This window comes from Mandrillus leucophaeus, unplaced genomic scaffold (assembly GCF_000951045.1).
Source record: "Mandrillus leucophaeus isolate KB7577 unplaced genomic scaffold, Mleu.le_1.0 Scaffold124, whole genome shotgun sequence".
Taxonomy (NCBI): domain Eukaryota; kingdom Metazoa; phylum Chordata; class Mammalia; order Primates; family Cercopithecidae; genus Mandrillus; species Mandrillus leucophaeus.
Genome location: NW_012100765.1, coordinates 1,135,899 through 1,156,095, shown reverse-complemented (window position 1 = coordinate 1,156,095; position 20,197 = coordinate 1,135,899). Strand labels below are relative to the sequence as shown.

The 20,197-nt window shown below is 41.3% G+C and overlaps 1 protein-coding gene and 1 pseudogene across 1 annotated transcript in view; both read left to right on the top strand.

The window, feature by feature from the left end:
- Positions 1-20,197, top strand: part of MALT1 (MALT1 paracaspase) — an 81,051-nt gene that overhangs the window by 1,338 nt on the left and 59,516 nt on the right. The window contains exon 2 of the mRNA XM_011971743.1: positions 9,079-9,245. Within this exon, the coding sequence (XP_011827133.1) occupies positions 9,079-9,245 (167 nt within the window). The remainder of the gene's footprint in view (positions 1-9,078; positions 9,246-20,197) is intronic.
- The window catches only part of LOC105533317, a 1,647-nt pseudogene continuing 274 nt past the window's right edge, over positions 18,825-20,197 (top strand).

Sequence of the window (20,197 nt, the reverse complement as noted above, 5' to 3'; positions counted from 1 at the left end):
GTGAGCGGAGGTGGGGAGGACTTCGGTCATTGAGACGGAGCGGAACCCAGCAGCGCCCCGGAACGCCTGGGATTTGAGAGCGGAGCCCGGGGCTCCGGAGGGAGGAGGCAAAAGTGGCCCAGCGGCTGCCTAGCTCCCTGTTCCCACCCCCGCCCCTGGGTGAGAGGGAGAAGTCGAGGTTGACCCCGGAGGATAGTGAGAGAAGGAAAGCTGTCGGGAGACCCCTGGGATGGGGCAGTCATCCAGAGGACTTAAAATGCAAAAGAAAGGGATGTGGACACTGCCCTGGGAGACCTAAGGAAGGCTGGGAAGAAGCACAGGCAAGGTGATGAATGCAGAGCGTGGGGTGCAGGAGTTAATGAACATTTTGCAGGGTATTGGAAAAGACTGACGCCGAACTCATCATCTTCCTCCATCAAACCAGGTTACCACGTTCCCTTCTTGACTTCACCATGAACATGAAACTCGAATTAAAACTATTTTCCTTATTAGGTTTGGAATGGCTGTATTAGGGTTCCTGAAGTTTTGGTCTCGAGACTCCTTTACCCTCTTAAGAATTATTAAGGACCCCAGAGAGCTCTTATGTGGGTTAGAGATAATACATACATGTAATATATACTGATATTTACCGCCATTGAAATTAAAGCTAAGACATTTTAAAAATATTATTTAAAAAGAATAACCCATTACATGGTAGCAGAAATAGCACTTTCGTGGAAAAACAAATTTTCCAAAACAAAAAAGTCAATTAGAGAAGTGGCATTGGTTTTCGTTTTGAAGATCTCTTTAATGTCTTGGCTTAATCACAGAGCTGGATTCGTTTATGTGCTTCTGCATTCAGTCTTTTGCACTATTACAGGTCACAGGACACTGGAAACTGCAGTGTCCATTCCTGAAAGAATGAATGAAAAAGCTAAATAAAATCTTAATATTATTATGAAACATCTTTTTGACCTTGTGGACCGCGCGAAAGGGTCTCAGGAACTACACTAGGGGTTCCCAGACCCCACTTATAACCATTACTTTATACCATTGTTGTAATTTTGGCCTGCCTTTGAACCCCTTAGCAGTTTTTGAAACTTCTCAAATGACTATGATTTGTCTTATAGTATGATTATTTGTACACATCTGTATAAATGCCTTAAGAACAGAAACCGTCTCTTAATATTCTGTTATGTGTAGAAGTTAGTAAATACTTGATGAAAGGGAAGTCATTTATTCAAAATGGTATTAAGTGCTTACTATTTGCTAGAAATTTTAGAAGATAAAAAACTAACAAATATTAAATTCCTAATCATAAGGGGTTATCCAGTAATGGATTGTTATTTGGGGACCTTTACAATGACATTAAATGCTGTGTTGGATATGAATGATAGTGGATTTTTGTCATTTATTGAGGACATGGTATGTACCATAAAATGTACTAAATATTTACATGCTGCTGCTGCTGTTTCACTCTTCTTTGTTCTTCTTATTTTTGCATTATCTTTTTTTTCCCCCCCAAGATGGAGTCTTGCTCTGTCGCCCAGGCTGGAGTGCAATGGTGTGATCTTGGCTCACTGCAACCTCTGCCTCCCAGGTTCAAGCAATTCTTCTGCCTCAGCCTCCCGAGTAGCTGGGATTACAAGCATGCGCCACCACGGCCCGCTAATTGTTTTATATTTTTAGTAGAGAGGGGATTTTGCTGTATTAGCCAGGCTGGTGATCACCTCAGGTGATCCATCCGCCTTAGTCTTCCAAAGTTCTGGGATTACAGGCGTGAGCTACCCTGCCTGGCCACATTATTTTCTTAAACCCTCCTGTCAACTCTCAGTTTCAGAGTTTGGGATTGAGGCAAAGGGTAATAGTGATTTGGGATTATTGCTTGTGCAAAGGAGTAATGATGTAAGGAGGGAATAACTAGCAAGACCTAACAGAGAGGTGGCATATTTTTTTTCTGTTCTGGGAAAAACATGTTGGGCTTTTGGATACGCAAAAAAAAAAAAAAAAAGTCCAAAATACTGTTATGCTAGGTCCATAAATTTCTGAATTTCTGGACTTACCATAATGTAAAAAATTGTCTTTGGGGGCAGATCTCCAGAGTATTACAGTATTAAGAGTACTCTAGTTAGGGAAGGTTCTGGGCTTCCTGAAGAAAGCCGGGTGTGGAGGACTCCTACATGGCCATGAAGGAGGGAGAAGAAAGTCAGCAAGGCCCTGCCAGGGCAGAAGCGTGGCTGCTGGAATCCAAAAGCAGTGGATACTTGATGTTGGGTGTTGTGTTTTCTTTGCCTGCCTTCAGTCAGTTTTTGTTGAAGGCTACAGAATGGTCTTAGCTTTGTTTGGGGGAACTAAAGGAAAGATTTGCGGCCACTTTTCTGTGGAGTCACACAGAGAAGGGGACCGTTGCCTAACAAGAGGTGGCAAGCACAAAGGGCATGCAGTTGTGGAGTCTGAGAATTTGGGGTGGGAAGTCTGACGAGAGGCAGATAAATTTCACCTGTCTTTCAGGATGGTAAAGGTTAGTTTTGAGAAGGTTGGTTGCAGTGAGAAGTGTTGGAGAATTTGGGAATGTTAAGCTCATCGTTATTGAAATCAGAAGAATTAAACTGCCTTTTTTCAAAAAGCAGCACTGGGAACTTGGGGGCTGGACAGTGAAGCAAGGTCAGCTGAGGATGCTTACTCTATTTAAGACAAAAAAGTTACTGTAAAGTGATTTCATACTGATGGGAGAGGATCTGTGATACTAGAAGGTCCTAAAGGTATTTTTTCCCTGGTGCCAGAGACAGGAATTACAGTGTGAGCGTCTAGTCCACGTGGATGACAAGTCCCACGAGGCTGTGAAGTGCTTTCTTCAGTCACTGGATCTGCAGCCCTAAAATCTCGAAATGTTGCCCATTCTGTTTCTTTTTCTTCTCTTCACTTTTTTTTCCTGACACTTGACATCTTTCCTCAAACTGGGTGAAAATTGAATAATACAAATAAGTAAACCACAAGAAAAGAGCCCGTTCAAACTGTCTACAAGAGATTAGGAATAATTGTAAATGTTTTCATTGCTGATGACTCACAGTAAATCCTTGTTTATAGCTTAGTTCCCCACAGCCATGTACATTTGGGAATGCACTATAGTCAAACTCAGCCCTAATTCCATTCAAGACTGACCTGGACACCCTTTGCTGTTAGTGTGGATAGGCACAGACTCTGAGGGTCTTGCCCAAGCTATATAAATTCTTTGGTGGCATGGAACATCTGAGCCCTAAGGATGGCAGACCTTACAGGAGGCATCATATGCTGCCTGAAATTCTGTTAAGTAGGGAGCTTAGAAATGAGGCTATGGAACCTGGACCAAGGAAAAACAGTCGTTGCATACCTGCTGAGTAGAAGGTGCACTTTTAGCTGCAGAAATCTTGCTCTCATGCAGTTTATTATAGGAATGAGAACATATAAAAGGCTCTAACAAAAGGTTTCCTCCCAGCCTGGGAAACATACTGAGACCCTGTTTCTACAAAAAATAAAAAATTAGCTAGGCATAGTGGCACCCACCTATAGTCCCAGCTACCCTGCAGGCTGAAGTGGGACTGCTTGAGCCCAGGAGTTCGAGGCTGCAGTGAGCCTCAACAATTATGATTGAAATTCATTCAGTAATCATTCATTTATGAATAATTAGTATGGACAAGACAGAATTTTAGGTATTGATTTAGGTATTGTCAGCCTTCAGCATGGTCGACAGAGTAAGACCTTGTCTCTAAAACAAACTAAAAAAGGTTTCCTTCTCGCCCTCTTGGTCTTATCCTTCAGTCCCATGACTTTACATTTATTTGGGTTGATTACTCCTGATTTCTATTTCCAGTCCGTTTCTCTGCTTTGAACTCCTAGATTCATGTATGTAAACACTTGTTTGCCATCTTCTCTTGAATGACTAAGAGACATCTTAAATGTAACATGTCCAAAATTTAACCTGTCTTTCCTTATAAACCTCTTTCTTTCACAGTTTCCGTACCCTCTGGTTGTTCAGGCCAAAAACTTCGAAGTCATTTCTGACTCCACTTTTACACACAAATCATTTTTGTCAGTACATCCTGCCTGCTGTACCTTCACTATATGTATGTAAAATCCAACCTCCACTGCTGGCACACTGGACCAAGCCACGTTGTCTCTCAACTAGATTATTCCAGTAGCCATTTAACTTCTCCTTCTTTCACTTTGCTCCCACCCCAGTCTGTTATCAATATAGCAGTAAGAATGATTCTTTTAAAACATCATATCAAGTCTTATTCCTCCTTTGCTCAAAACTCTCCACTTGTGGCCAGGCGTGGTAGCCTCACACCTGTAATCCCAGCACTTTGGGAGGCCAGGGTGAGAGGATTACTTAAGCCTAGGACTTCAAAACCAGTCTGAGCAACATAGACCCCATTTAAAAAAAAAATAAAATGCCAACTCTCTTATTGCTTTTCCATCTCAGAGTGAAAACACCATTAGCTACCAGTTCAGTCTTCATCCTGATATCTTCTTATCTCCATCCCTCTGTACTCTGGTCACATGTGCCTTCTTGCCTTCCTTTGGACACAGTAGTCTTTGTACTTGCTGCTTACTCAGGCTGAGATGGTCTCCATAAGTAACCACATGACTTGTTCACCTCACTGAGCTCTTGTCTGATCATAATATTTAAAATTACCCCCTACATCTGCTCAGTGTTACCTGTCTACTTGCGCGCGTTACCTTAGTTTCCTCCAAAACACTTATGACCATTGGCTGCTTGGATACATACACAAAGAGATATTTCTGTGTATATTTAAATTTATGTCTATACTTCTCTAGAATGAAAGATCCAGGAAGATGCAGAATTTTGTTTTGTTTCCTGCTGTATCCTCAACACCTAGAAAAAACGGTAGCCTATTTTAGGTGATTGTTAAATAGATCAAATTAATGAATAAAGATTCCAAATAGTAAATGTACCAAGAGGAGAAGCAGAAGAACCTAAAAACAGCATCATAGTTTGTCCCCTAAAGGGTGTATAATACGTTCTATTTGATTATATATTTTTAAAGTTAAAAATAGAGATGTTTTTAAAAAGCAAAGTACATTTGTTTCAGTAATAAAGCAGTTTTTAAATTAAATCAAAAATTCTAAATTAGGACTTTCAGAAACTACTTCAAAGCACACTCTTACAGGAATGTAACTTAAAAAGGAAAGAAAGAAAAGTTAGGTCTGTGTAAGCATCATCTTAGCTGAAAGCCAGTGCCCATGTGGAAAATCAGTAAAACCAAAGGAGATACAGAATCTTCTTTTTCTCCTGTGCCTCTTGTAATGGAAGATAAATCATCTGTAGTTCAATTTGATCTTTGTTCTTTTGGCGGGAAGGAAAGCCAAGTGTTTTTAATTGTCTCTGTATCAATATGACATTAATTAAAGCATCACTTGGTTGCATTTGATGAGATGGCTTCTTAATTTCATTTGTCAGATCCTGGTAAACTTCTGAATCATAAAAATTATATTTAGCATACAGCATCCTTATTTTTACAAATCTCATTCTAATTATTTACAAAATTGGTAATCCTTGTATTGTTTCTAACACAGGTTCTTTCACTTGGGCATTTCAGAAACTAGTAAAATAAAATTTCACAAAATAAGAGCACTAACAGGCAGCTTCAACTTTTTATGTATTCTGTCATCATAGTCAGCATTGTTTCTTAAAAGAAAGAACACTTTTAACACCTAAAAATAGAAAAGATAATTTTAGAATAAAAGACAGCTTTGTTGTCCTTATTTGTATCATTTTACCTTGGACTGCAGATTGTGCTGCCACTGGTCTACAGTCCGGAATTTGGGACTGGTTGACCTGTGATATGATGATTCACATTTAACAAGAATGGCATATTGAATATAATAAAATTAAACGAGATTGCTTAGAAAAGAATACCTAGTAAAGACTGTGATCACAGAAGGCCTTCGAGGACATTTTCAGGTTACCAAAATAATACTCAAAAAAATTTTTCAGGAAAAGCTAAAATTGTTTCAGAAATAAGCATAGTTAAGAAATTAGCTTTAATATTATTTTAATATCCCCATATTCTTATTGCATAGTAAGAGCTAACCTTTATTGAATGTCTGTTACGTGTCAAGCACTGTGTTAAACACTTCTTACATGGATTAGCTATTTAATTCTAACAACTCTATGAGGTAGATAATGTTACTAATGAAATTAATTTGATCGTATACATTTTTTCCATATGAAATAATTAACATCGTTGAATTGTAAATCTTGGATGACAGTATAAATGGTATGGTAGCATCTTAATAAGACTACTCAAAATGAATGAGGATTAATATTTCAAGCAATAAAATAGCTTGCTAACCTTGATTCTGTCACACCCCAGCACTATTATGTTTCACCCCTTGCATCTATTCAGGCTTTCAGCCTTGACAGTTATGATTGAAATTGATTCAGTAATCTTTCATTTATGCATAATTAATATGGACAAGACAGAATTTTAGGTATTGAGGGATTTTATGTCTGTGTGTGTGTGTATACACACACGTATGTTTAATATGCTGGGGTTTCTGTTTTCAAGGAGTTTACTATAATCTAGTTGGATAAAGAAGCTTTTCTTCATGAGCATGAAGAAAAGCTCACAGTTCTGAGGTTAAATTATGTGAGAGAAAACATGAAACCAGTCTGCACAAGACTGCTTAAGGCCCAAATCCAGGCTGCTACTTGTTTCATGTAACCCATGATTTAAGACTGGTTTTTGTGTTTTACGAATTGTAAAACAAAACAAACAACAACAAAGAAGAATGTGTGATAGAGACTTTATGGCCCAGAATATCTAAAGTATGTACTCACTGGCCATTTAGAAAAACAGTTGTCTATAAAATTAGTGCAATTAGAAGACTGTGTGTATAAAGTGTGTTTGGTGGACTGGTGTGGTCTAGGAGGACCTTATAGAGAGGCTAGAGTTAATATGGGACTGTAATTGAAATTGGCAGGAAAAGGAGCAGGATCTGCAAAGATGGATGAGGTATGAATTCTACAGTATATCACGCAGATTATCTAAACACTTTGGTTGGCTGTTGTTGGTTATGTTTCTTTGGGAAAGTTTTTGTGTCATTGATTGCTTGGTTTTTACTTTATTCTTTTGTCTCCCCTTGCATGTTTCATACTTGTATTTTCCCCTTCTATAAAATGATTACAATTCATATCATTGTTCCATTCTTTGTGGCCTTCTATGATCTGATCTTAACCTGTCTTTCTAATCTCTTATACCACTGCGGCGCACGATAACATGGAAAAGGAAATTGTATATGTATGTTAAATACTGGTATTTTTAAAAGAATAGTTTTAACAAAAGGACAGTAAGACACTTTTTAAAGGAAGGGTTAGCAAACTATTTCCATAGAGGACCCAGTGGTAAATTTTTTTGGCTTTGCAGCCAGATATTCAGCTCTGCTGTTGTATCAGGAGAGCTGCCATAGACATTTGTAAATATGCGAATGAATGAGTGTAGCTGTGCTCCAATAAAACTTTATTTAGGGAAATCAGGTAGCTGAACACATTTGGCCCACAGGCCATGGTCCCTGCAGTAGGATATTTCTAGGTACTTAGAAGTACTTTGGTTTCTTTTTTCTTTTTTTTTAAGAGAGTCTCGATCTGTCGCTCAAGCTGGAGTGCAGTGGCACGATCTCAGCTCACTGCAATCTCCACCTCCTGGGTTCAAGCGATTCTTGTGCCTCCTGAGTAGCTGGGACTACAGGCGTGCGCCACCACACACCAACTAACTTTTGTATTTTTAGTAGAGACGGGATTTCACCATGTTGGCCAGGCTGATCTCAAACTCCTGGCTTGATGAGATCCGCCTGCCTTGGCCTCCCAAAGTGCTGGGATTACAGGTGTGAGGCACCATGCCCAGCCTAAGTACTTTGAATGTCAGTAGTACTGGTTCTCTTTCTAAATATACTTTTTAAAAATTATCAAAAGAGCCAGGAGTGGTGGCTCCAGCACTTTGGGAGGCAGAGGCAGTATTACCGCTTGAGCCCAGGAGTTCGAAACAAGCCTAGGCAACATAGCAAGACACCATCTCTATTAAAAAAAAAAAAAACTATCAAAAAATAAATATACATAAAAAATCAACCGTGCAAAAGGGGTTATAGTGAAAAGCAGATCATCCAACCATGAGCTCTACTCTCTTACCCTCTCTGAGGCAACCATGGCTATGAGTTTCTTAGATACCTTTCCAAAGTGTACTTTGCATGTATAAGAACACACACAAAGGATCTTGGTAATAGCAAACACTGTTCTGTATCTTCCTTTTTTTGTATGAATATACACATAGACATACTATCTTGTTAATGCAAATGGTGTAAAATATACAGTTGTTTATGTTAATTCCTTCATTTCTCAGTATGTCTTGGAGACCTATGCCTTTACCTCAGGCTCAGTTTTTTTTACTGAATTAACAGTATTTCATTTGATATGCATGCCCTACTGTATTTAAACTAGTAATTAAGGATATTTTAAATGTTTTTCCATTGCTAACCTTGTAACATTGATTGTTCTGTTTAGTGTCATTTTTGAGACATTAGCCTCTCTTGCTTTCAATTCAGAGTACTGCCAACACCATTTGTATACATGCATGTGCCTATGATTTAAGATATTTTGGCTCCCTAATGGAATGAGTGCATATTTCTTTCACTCAGGAGGCAGCAAAATGTAGCCTACTGGGGCTTCATTTGGGGTCACTTTGTATTTCACCATCTTTGAAGAAGGAGTAAGGAAATTTTTCTGGCCTTCCTATTCCCCATTCCTAAATTAAAAGCAAAAAACCTTTAAGTATCAAGGCTCAATTCCTCTCACATCCTGTTTCTAGGTTTCTCATTCTCCTGATTTAATAATCATGGGAGCTGAGTGGGAGAAGGGAATAAAGAGGGATTCCCCATGAGGAAAGAGGAGGAAAGGATACTTGCATTCATTATGTGAAAGTTTGTCACCACCCACCCACTCCCTTATGATTTATTCCTTACAGCACCACCGCGGTCCAAGTATATAGCAGGTGTAGCATGTGGAAGAAAGCTGTTGACTTGAATTCTTTCTGTTGCTTTCAGTTGCCTAGACCTGGAGCAGTGTTCTCTTAAGGTGCTGGAGCCTGAAGGAAGCCCCAGCCTGTGTCTGCTGAAGTTAATGGGTGAAAAAGGTTGCACAGTCACAGAATTGAGTGATTTCCTGCAGGCTATGGAGCACACTGAAGTTCTTCAGCTTCTCAGCCCCCCAGGTAGGTTTGGTTCTTAGGAGTTCATGGAGCCAAACTTAGAAGAAAATCTCTCTTTTTGACCAGGTGAATGGTGTGAAGTATTTTTGGAAAATGTAAATGTGTAGGGCCTTGTTTGCTTTCCCAGGTTGAGACTAAAGAGCACATAAAAAGCAAATGCAGCGCATGAATATTGGTTGGGTTGTGGTTGAAGAAACCAGCTACATGAGACATTTTTGAGATAGTTGGAAAAATCTGAATGTAACTGCATATTTGACATATTAAGTAATTATCATATGATAATGATGCTATAGGAGAATGTCCTTTTTTTTTCAAAGGAGATGCATTTTAAAGTATGTAGGGAGAAGATTCCTATAATGTGCATTGGAATAGTGCAGCCAAAAAAATGAACATATATTTAATCCTATATATCTGTATAGATGAGGTAAAGCAAGTATGACAAATGTTTAAGTTTTTTTTGCTGCAGTGAAGCTTTTGAATGTTGAAATGGTATACATCAAAACCATGTATAACTCAACCTTATAACCTTATGAGTTTTTCCTGAATTACCGATATTGGGTAAGGCTTTGCACTTCCCACATCAGGTGAGGCTTAGGAAACAGTCCTTCTTCTCCATTCAGCTCCTCTCTTCTCAGCTGCAGGTAGAGTTGGTCTACAGCAGTGGTAGGAGGCAGGAGGGACATGCCATCGAAGCTGCCTGGTTGTGGCAGCACTGCAGGCCTCCTTCCTTACCTGGGGGTCCAGTGACCATTATTTGTCCCACTGGAAGTAGAGAGGCTGGTTGAACTTGGAAGGGCAGTGGACAAAGGACCTGATGCACTCTATTTTACGTGGTTTTGATGTATACCATTCCATTATATAACCAGCTTGGTTATGATGTATTTTTAAGTGAACATGAGGAACTTAAAACTATAATTGAGATGTTATTTTTTATTGTTAGTTGTGAGATAGGGAATTAGGAACACATGGTATAGTGGTATGCTGTCAGTTACATGTACCAGAAACCCCAACTCAAATAGACCTAATAAAGAGCATACATTTCTCCTTCTAACTGAAAAGCTTAGAGCTGGTTTGGCTTCAAGAGAATCAAGGAACAATCCTGTTCTCAAGGAGTTGGTTGGTTTTTGTCTTTGCTCTTCCTTTCTTGGCATTGGCTTCCTTCCACGACTGACCGTTCACATAGCCCAAGATGTTTGCTGGCTGTTTCTGGGCTCTTCATTCTTGTCCCAGCAAAACCCAGAGAGTTCATCTGGTTAACTAGCTTCGGTCACATGCCTAACTCTAAACCTGTCACTGTGCCAAGGAGATGGAATGTGCTGACTCGCCTGGCTTGAAGCCAGGAGTGGAGTTGGGTTGAGTCAGCTTTCCTGGAACCACATGGATCACCAAACAAAACTGGAACTATTAGAAGGAAAAAGGAAGCAGCAGATACTGGGGAGGTAACTAGTTTTCTATTTGTAGTTTACTGCAAATGGAAAGGGCCCTGGATTATAAATAAGGAGACTTGGACTCCCAGTCATCCCTGCTTTACAAGGCCCGCTGTAGGTGGTAAAATAGGCCTCTGATAAATGCCCTATGAATGTGATACACACTGTATTGGATGCTTGCCTTCTGTTTCCCAGCGCCTCTTTGTACCAACAGGGCTGGGTGGGAATAAGTAGCTGCTAATGCCACCCTCCCAAATGCAACCGTTGACTGGCACCAAACAGTAAACTTTCTTTTTTAAACCTGGCCCATTACTGATAGAAACAGTAGACTTCCTAAAGTGGTATTTATTAATTATTATATTGCTGGTACCTGAAGCAGCACCCAGGAGTTGTGACATTTGAAATCTACCAGTCTAGGTTTCATGCTGATAAAGTCCAAGTTCTCATACTTAGTAAAGTCTCATACTTGGTAAAGTCTACTTTTACTTACTTTAGTAAGTTCTCATACTTTATGGAATACTAGGGCCTCTGAAAGCTTAGGAAACCTTTCTGGGAAGTAAATATAACATGTATTTCATTCTCTTTTTCAATAATTATGCTTAATTACTCTAACCATTGTTTGCCAAGTCTATAAAATGAACATAAGTATTCTCTGCCTCGCAGAGTTATAGGAGCTACATGAGATGATGCTGTGTTGAATTTCATCTATACAATGACAGGGGCCTCATATCTCTTTTGATTTGTGTTGTGATCACTGGCCTGAGATCTAGGGTTTCGGAATTTTTTTAAGGTTCCCATATGTGAAACCGGGCTTGACTGAAATTGAGTCGTATATTTATTTAGGTATAACAATTTGCCTGGATTTTTTAAATAACATTATATTTTTATTTTTGACAGGCCAGCGACTAATAAAGTGCTACCCTAGTAAACATTAGTAATCTTCCTTTGAAAAATCCATTTTTGCTCATTGTGTTTTTTTCCAAATAGGATTAGCACTTTTCTATCAATTTTCCCCAGTGCAGATTATCCTGATATTTGGCTTACAGGCTTTCTCAAGATTATCTTATAGGGCTTTTTTGCATTTGAGGAGAGAATGGAAAAAGGAAAGCAGTTTCTTTTTCTCTTTTTGTTTTTAATTTTCTCTTCAGTCCATTTGTGAGCTGTAGGGAAATATTGTTTGTTTTGTTTTTTAAATATTTTGTGAGAAATGGTCTTGCTCTGTCTCCCAGGCTGGAATGCAGCGATATGATCTTGGCTCACTGCAGCCTCTACCTCCCGAGGCTCAAGCAATCCTCCCACCTCAGCCTCCTGAGTAGCTGGGACTACAAGCACACACCACCCAGCTGATTTTTTTTTATTTTTGGTAGATACGGAGTTTTGCTATGTTGCCCAGGCTGGTCTTGAACTCCTGGGCTCAAGCAATCCACCTGCCCTGGCCTCCCAAAGTGCTGGGATTACAGGCAGGAGCCACCGCCCTGTTTCTGTGTTACCACTTGTGCACTTTTTCTGTGAGGTTTTATGTCATGTTAGCCATGTAATATCCTTAGGAATTGGTTGTTGCCTGAATGTTAGTTATTGATTTAACAGTAAATATTTTGGGATCTAATAAAGCTCAGTAATTTTAGGAAGAAGTAATTAATTTGTTAGCTTATTATCTAGCATCTAGTATGAACAGTCTAAGATTTACTCTTTTTTTTTTTTTTTTTGAGGTGGAGTTTCACTCTTCTTGCCCAGGCTGGAGTGCAGTGGCGTGATTTTGACTCACCGCAACCTCCGCCTCCCGGGTTCAAGCAATTCTCCTGCCTCAGCCTCCTGAGTAGCTGGGATTACAGGCATATGCCACCACGCCTGGCTAATTTTGTAGTTTTAGTAGAGATGGGGTTTCTTCATGTTGATCAGGCTGGTCTCGAACTTCTGACCTCAGGTGATCCACCCGCCTCGGCCTCCCAAAGTGCTGGGATTACAGGTGTGAGCCATTGCACCCAGCCGACTTATTCTATTTATACATAGTAGAATAAAGAAATATAAGAATTATAGAGAAGAATTTTAATATTTTAATAAAGATATTGAGAATAAAAGCTACTGTAATTATATTAAGAAGATAAGCTCTGATAGAATCAACTTAATTGGTGGTTTGCCTCATGCATTCAGTAAAGTTTACTGCGTTGCAGTGCCTTTGCTGTGCTAGGCATTATGCTAGGCACTGTGAGTTTAGAGATGAATAAAGCAATAGTTTCCACCTGCTGATAGGTCATAGTTTAGTAGGGGAGACAAATATGTAAAAGATCATATCCAAGACAGTTGTAAAAAATATGTATATAGTAAGTTTATCTGATCTCCAGTTTTCCCTCTTTGCTATATTCTTGAGTCTTAGTGAAAATACAAAATAGAAATATTCTAATGTTTTCTCTTTTTTGCGTTAATACTATTTCATAGAAGGACATTACTTCTTATTCTGCAGGAATTCTGATGATTTTTCTCTGTCCTTACAGAGAGAAGCCTGGTTTGGGTTGTCCTGTGAACTGGCCTTTGAGGTCTAAATGCAGGGAGAAGGGGAAACTTTAGATTTCTTTTGATTAAATGAGAAACTATAGTCTTACATTGCCATATTCTGTTCCAAGTGATGGTTCCAACTACAGTCAGAGGTAGCTCTGAGAGGTAACTATCATGTGGAGTTTCTCTGTCTTTTGAGAACTGACCAAGTTTCTTTTCTGAATTTGTCTTGGTGCCCAGAAATAGCTAGGGCAGTATCCACGCATCTCTAAGTAGAACAGTTTCTGTGATGAGGAGCCAGCTTCAGCAGTCACTCAGCATGAAGTCTGAGTGTAAACTCCCTCTGGAATTATAATTTTATCTATTTTCTGAAGGAGCCTCAGAGGATCGAGGTTTACTCTCTGTTGCTTTCTCTCTGGTCAAGCGTTTCCACTGCACATGGGTTGGCCAACTTGCCCCTCAGTCTGCTCTTACTTGAATTATATGATAGAGAAATTGCTTCTAGTTTTTAACGAGTGGATGGTGTTCATCCCATTTTCCAGCACTAGTAAATTGTTTCCCTACTTTTATTCCTTTGCTCATCTCAATGGGAACTGGAGAACGGGGTTAAATGAATGTGTTGAAATGGTTTTGAACCAAAGGTCTGTAATGATTTTTTTTTAGATCTTATTTAAGTTTCAAAGACTGATTCCAAAGCGACCAATATTGACATCTGTGTTATTGGCAAATGCAGATAGACTCAGATGTGTAGTTCAAGGTGCTTTTGTTGTTGTTGTTTGCTTGCTTTTTGAGTCTCCCTCTGTTACCCAGGCTGGAGTGCAGTGGCGTGATCTTGGCTCACTGCAACCTCATCTCCCAGGTTCAAGTGATTCTTCTGCTTCAGCCTCCTGGGTAGCTGGGATTACAAGTGCGCACCACCACACCCAGCTAATTTTTGTCTTTTTAGTAGTGACGAGGTTTCGCCTTGTTGGCCAGGCTAGTCTCAAACTCCTGACCTCAGGTAATCTGTCCACCTCGGACTCCCAAAGTGCTGGGATTGCAGGCATGAGCCACCACACCCAGGGTATTTGTGTCTTTTGGTTTTTGTTTTTTTTTTTTTGAGACGGAGTCTTGCTGTGTCGCCCAGGCTGGAGTGCAGTGGCCGGATCTCAGCTCACTGCAAGCTCCGCCTCCCGGGTCTACGCCATTCTCCTGCCTCAGCCTCCCGAGTAGCTGGGACTACAGGCGCCCACCACCTCGCCCGGCTAGTGTTTTGTATTTTTTTAGTAGAGACGGGGTTTCACCGTGTTAGCCAGGCTGGTCTCAATCTCCTGACCTCGTGATCCGCCCGTCTGGGCCTCCCAAAGTGCTGGGATTACAGGCTTGAGCCACCGCGCCCGGCCCGTTTCTTTTGTTTTAAGTGAAAACATTGAGTGTAGAATTATAGGCTTCATCAGTCCTAGTTACATACATCACGAAATGGTTACCTGGAGAAGTGATGCCCTTAACCTTGAATGGGCAGACCAGAGGCTGAACAATGGGAGCTGTTCAGAGAGAACTAGCATTCTTGATGTGGGTCACATTAAGATGAATCCCAAGTTGCTTTTCAGCTCAAGTGTTGCGATATTGCTATTTTATATCACTCTTCTTATGAAAGGTGCCTCACTGAGGGTACCTATGAGATGTCTGTGGCAGGGTCATGTGCCATCTTTTCAGTAACATCCTTTCCGTTTGCCTCTACTCCTTTTTTATTTCGTATCATTTTTTCTTAGATCCATTGTAACACATGCATTGTTATGTTTTGGCTATTAATTTTTAATTTCTAAAATAAGTGCAAAGATTGTTTAATATTATTCTTTAGTTTCTAAAATACCTTCACATTTTATCTTCACAATTCTGTGAAGCGACAGAACAGTACTATTGTGAACATTTAAATTTTAACCAACAAACATTTATATGGAAAATGAGATTTCCAAAAGTTATCATTTGGCCAAAGTCACAGTTATTAACAAAGGTGGGGATTAAAAACCAGATCTGCTGACCCTGACCTGAACTCCATGCCATTTCCATTATGCTAGGAAATTTCTTAATTAATAAACTTAGTTTTGTATTATTACCTCAGTTGCCTCTTTGACCCATGGACTTCAATTTTTTTCTTCTTGGCAACTGAAAAAGTGCTCAGAGACTGGATCTTGTTTGTAAGGGACTTTTCTTATTTCATGACCATCAGGAAATTGGCAATTATTCCTCAAAGAAAAATATCAAGAAGTGAAGAGAGAAAAAGATGGTATGGATGGGCATGAATATAAGGAAGAAGTAGAGGGAGAGAAAGGGCTGGTGAACAGGCCTGAAGGAGTATCTTTCTGGGTGTGGAGTGTTGAGGGGAGTCTCAGGCAATGTAACAGGATAAGGAATGTGATATGGGAGACTAGATTTAGCTACAATCTATACAAATTTCAGTTGACATGTAAGAGAAACATGTGGACGTACTTTGTATAATGCCGTGGGAGGGACACACATGGACCTACTTTGGTTATATAGTGGGGGAAATTGTTAGAGGAAGAGGAATGATATTTATTTGGGCACGCTGTGGGGCATGTAGGTACTCTCTGTGATAGCGTAGAAGATTGCAGAGTAACTTTGAGGATGAGTTTTAGATGGAAGTTGATGAAAATCTTTTTTTTTGTTTGTTTGTTTCATGGCCTCTGAAAGTAGATGAACTTCAGTGTATGGAATAGATCTGTTTCCAGAAAAAGTATTTACGGATAAACTGCATCAACATTTAAATGTGTTGTGAGAGAGAATAACTTCAAGGGAAGCTATGATGTGTCCTTTTGTCAAAAATTATCCTATCTTTCTTATTCCGGCAGAGTTTTAAATTTTTGTTTTATTGCTTAGTAGCATGTACTTGTTTATCAGCATATGTGTGTGTAGTTGAAAGCACGATCCTTGGTTCCATCGTACCTAGTCACATTCTCCCAGGGTTACAGGAAATCAAGTAACTTCTCTGACTTCTTTGTAGATGTTATCTGAAAAATATGCTTGTTTGCCAGGAAGCTGTGTGTTCACCGTTTAAAATAGAACTTTCATTTGTGTGCCTTCATACAGCCTACGTAGCACTATACCGTATTCTTTTTTTTACCTTTGTTCAGCACCTTCTCACTAGTGGGTGCTGCATTGGGGTGGCTAAGGGTTGACCATGGGTCCCTGTCGCACAAGGCTTTGTGGGAGGAAGGAAATTTGTGTGGTTAAAACATGGGAGGTATTGCAACTAATTTTCTTGACTATTCACCAGGGGTGGTTTCCAAATCACATTTTGCCTTTCAATTCTCAGTCTTTGAAGCAATAAATTGTGTATATATTTTATACACACACACACCCCCTTGCTTATTAATAAAGTTGTTGGTGCAGGACAGGCTTATAAACTGTGAATTTAGATGTACATTAAAAGCCCCTTTGTATGGCCGGGCGCGGTGGCTCAAGCCTGTAATCCCAGCACTTTGGGAGACCCAGACGGGCGGATCACGAGGTCAGGAGATCGAGACCATCCTGGCTAACACGGTGAAACCCCGTCTCTACTAAAAAATACAAAAAAAAAAAAAACTAGCCGGGCGAGGTGGCGGGCGCCTGTAGTCCCAGCTACTCGGGAGGCTGAGGCAGGAGAATGGCATAAACCCGGGAGGCGGAGCTTGCAGTGAGCTGAGATCCGGCCACTGCACTCCAGCCTGGGCGACACAGCAAGACTCCGTCTCAAAAAAAAAAAAAAGCCACTTTGTCTTGGCCCAGCATGGTGGCTCACACCTGTAATCCCAACACTTTGGGAGGCTGAGGTAGGAGGATCCCTTGAGGCCAGGAGTTCTGGGCAACATATGAGGCCAACCTGGACAATGTAGTGAGACCCTGTTTCTACAAAAAAATAAAAATAGTACTAATTTTAAAACTCACTTAGTCTTGTGTCCCACACAAAGGAAGGATAACTTTTAGAACCTGGCCATGTGGTCCCTTTCCAGTAGTCACCTACTTCTTTGTAAAATACTCGAGAGGAAAAACCCTTTCCATCATTCTTGTCTCTTATTTCCTTGTATAGTGGCAGAGAATATTTGCCATGGTATATATTCACGAGCAGTGTCCTGGTGTGGGATTGCTCTTTGTGTGATATACTTTCTCAGTAAGATAGGCTCACTGTGGCAGAAAGCGGATTACCATGGGAGAGATATTGAGAATCACCAAGAGGCCAGGCATGGTGGTTCACTCCAATAATCCCAGTGCTTTGGGAGGCTGAAATGGGGTGGATTGCTTGAGCCTAGGAGTTCAAGACGAACCTGGGCAACATGGCCAAACCCTGCCTCTACAAAAAATGCAAAAAGTAGCCAGGCATGGTGATACACACGCTTAGACCCAGCTACTGGGGGGCTGAGGTAGGAGGATAGCTTGAGCCCAGGAGGTTAAGGCTGCAGTGAACCCTGATCATGCCACTGCACTCCAGCCTGGGTGACAGAGCAAGACCCTATCTCAAAAAAACAAAAAAAGAATCAGAATCACTGAGAAAGCAAAGCATAAGGGTTTAAAACCTTTAAAAGGCAGGAAAACCTAGGTTTGCATCCTGGTTCTGTGATTTTACAATGTAAAAAAAAAAAAAAAAAAGAACAGTCTCAGTTTAATTTAGCCCAGGTAATCTGGGTGACCTTCTGCAAATTACGTACCTTGTTTTCATTGTAACATAAATGTAAGTAGTATCTACCTTGTGTGGTTATTTCAAAGGTTAGCGATAAAAATGCCTGGTACATGTAAAGCAGTAACTTGCTGCTGTAGTAATTTCTAGTATTATTATGTATATTCAACAAACACATGTTGAACACCACTAACACCCACTGCACTGCCATGTGCTGGGCACAATTCTAGGTGCTGAATGAACTGGTGACTAAGACCATCAAGGTCCTTGCTCTCATGGAGCTTCTATTTTAGTACCTAAGATGAACGGTAAGAAACAGGGATTTTAGAAAGTGAGGACACTGAACTGGGTGAATGTAATAGATAACTGTGGGGGTGGGAAGGTACCTAATTTAGAGACATTTCCCAGAGAAGCTGGTGATAATTTAGTAAGAAACCTGGATGATGAGGAAAGGGCCTGCCATGAAACAGTAGAACAGTGGGAGCCAGTGGGGTGGTGGTTGTGGGGGATGGCAGAGCAGAGCTTGTCGGGGGGAACCCAGCAGAGGACTGGTAAGTGGAAGGCAGAAAAGAGCTTGGCTTGTGGAAGGAAGGAGGCCCAGTACGGCTGGAGCTTGGTGAGCCTGGAGGAGAGCGGGAGGGGCCAAAGGAGGGAGCAGTTCGTGGAGGACTTTGTAGCCCTGGTAAGGAATTTGGATTTTTTATTCTAAGTACAGGCACACTTTGTTTTATTATGCTTCACTTTATGGCACTTTGCAGGTACTTCATTTTTTACAAGTCGACAGCTTGCGGCAACCCTGTGTCTAGCAACTGTCAGTGCCATTTTTCCAACAGCATGTGCTTACTTCATATCTCTGAGTCACGCTTTGGTAATTCTTACAATATTTCGAACTTTTTCATTATATCTGTCATGGTGATCTGTGATCGGTGATCTTTGATGTTACTACTGTGATTGTTGGTGCGTGGAAAGATGGCGGCATCCAGGTGGCGGTCTTAAGAAGACCAGATCAGTATGGTGTTGGCATTGGGGACTGCTAGGCAGGCACTGGCTAGCTCCAGGCAGCTCAACCTTGGGGGCTTCGGGGCCCCGAGACGTGGAGTGGGGCCCCTGTAAGTGGGGCATGCACTCCATGTGGAAGCCAGAGCCTTCTCCCCTGGATGGAGTGTACGAGATCCCTGGACTGGAGCCCATCCCCTCCGTGGGAAAGATGTACTTCATGCCTGGGCTGCCACCGCTGATCTTCCTGCCCTGGGACCCTGGCTACAAACACCCAAACTTCTGCTCACCCCCTGTTCACGACCCTGGGACCCTGACTCGAAGCCTCCAAAGTTCTGCTCAAGCTCCATTCACAAGCAGCCACTATACAAAGACGAGACGTGCTATGTCTTTCACCAGCCTTGCCGCCTTCTCAGGGGTGTCAAGCAGGCCCTCTGGCTTACCAAGGCCAAGTTAATAGAACGCCTTCCTGAGAAAGTACTTAGCCTTGTTGATGATACAGGGAACCACATAGAGAACCAAGATGAGTGTCTTCTGAATTTGATCTCTCATGCCTGTCTCTGGCACTGTACTGAGGACATCCTTAGGAGAGAGGCCTGCTGTCCGGTCATTGTAGACAGTCTGATACAGTTGTGTAAGTCTCCGATTCTCAGGCATCCTTCTCTGGCCAGGCATATTTGTGCCCAAAACTCCACGTTATCCACCACCTGGAATTGAGTCTCTTCTTCAGGGTCATGGTTCTAGTGGAGACTGCTGAGTGCCAAGGATCCTCTGTCCCCCTCATCTCCTCCAGAGAAGAGGTTGAAGCTACTAAAAATTATGTTCTTGAGACCTTCTATCCCCAACCCCCCCCACACTGATCTTCAGGAATGCAATGTTTATGATGTGGAAGATGGCACAGGATTCTGGGAGGGCTATCCTTACCCCTATCTCCATATCCTGCACTTCCTGGAGAAAGCCAGTTTACAACCACATAGCCTTCAACCAGATCAGCTGTGAGCCGAGATGATCCTGTTTGCTTTTGGCATTGCCCTGGCTCAGGCCCAGCTCCTCTATGGGAACGACACCAAGATCTTGGAGCAGTCCGTGGTTGTGCAGAGTATATGCACAGACAGACGTGCATTCCATTTCCTGGTGTTACAGTTGAACACCACAGACCTGGCCTCTGACAAGTGTGGCAAGAGTTTGGTCTGGATGGAATCATACCAGCTACTCTCAGCATTTTTGGTGTCTCCCAGTGATCAAAAAGAAGGTGAGGCCGGGCCCAGTGGCTCCCGCCTGTAATCCCAGCACTTTGGGAGGCTGAGGCAGGTGGATCACAAGGTCAGGAGATTGAAACCAGCCTGGCTAACAGTAAAACCCTATCTCCAGAAAAAATACAAAAATCA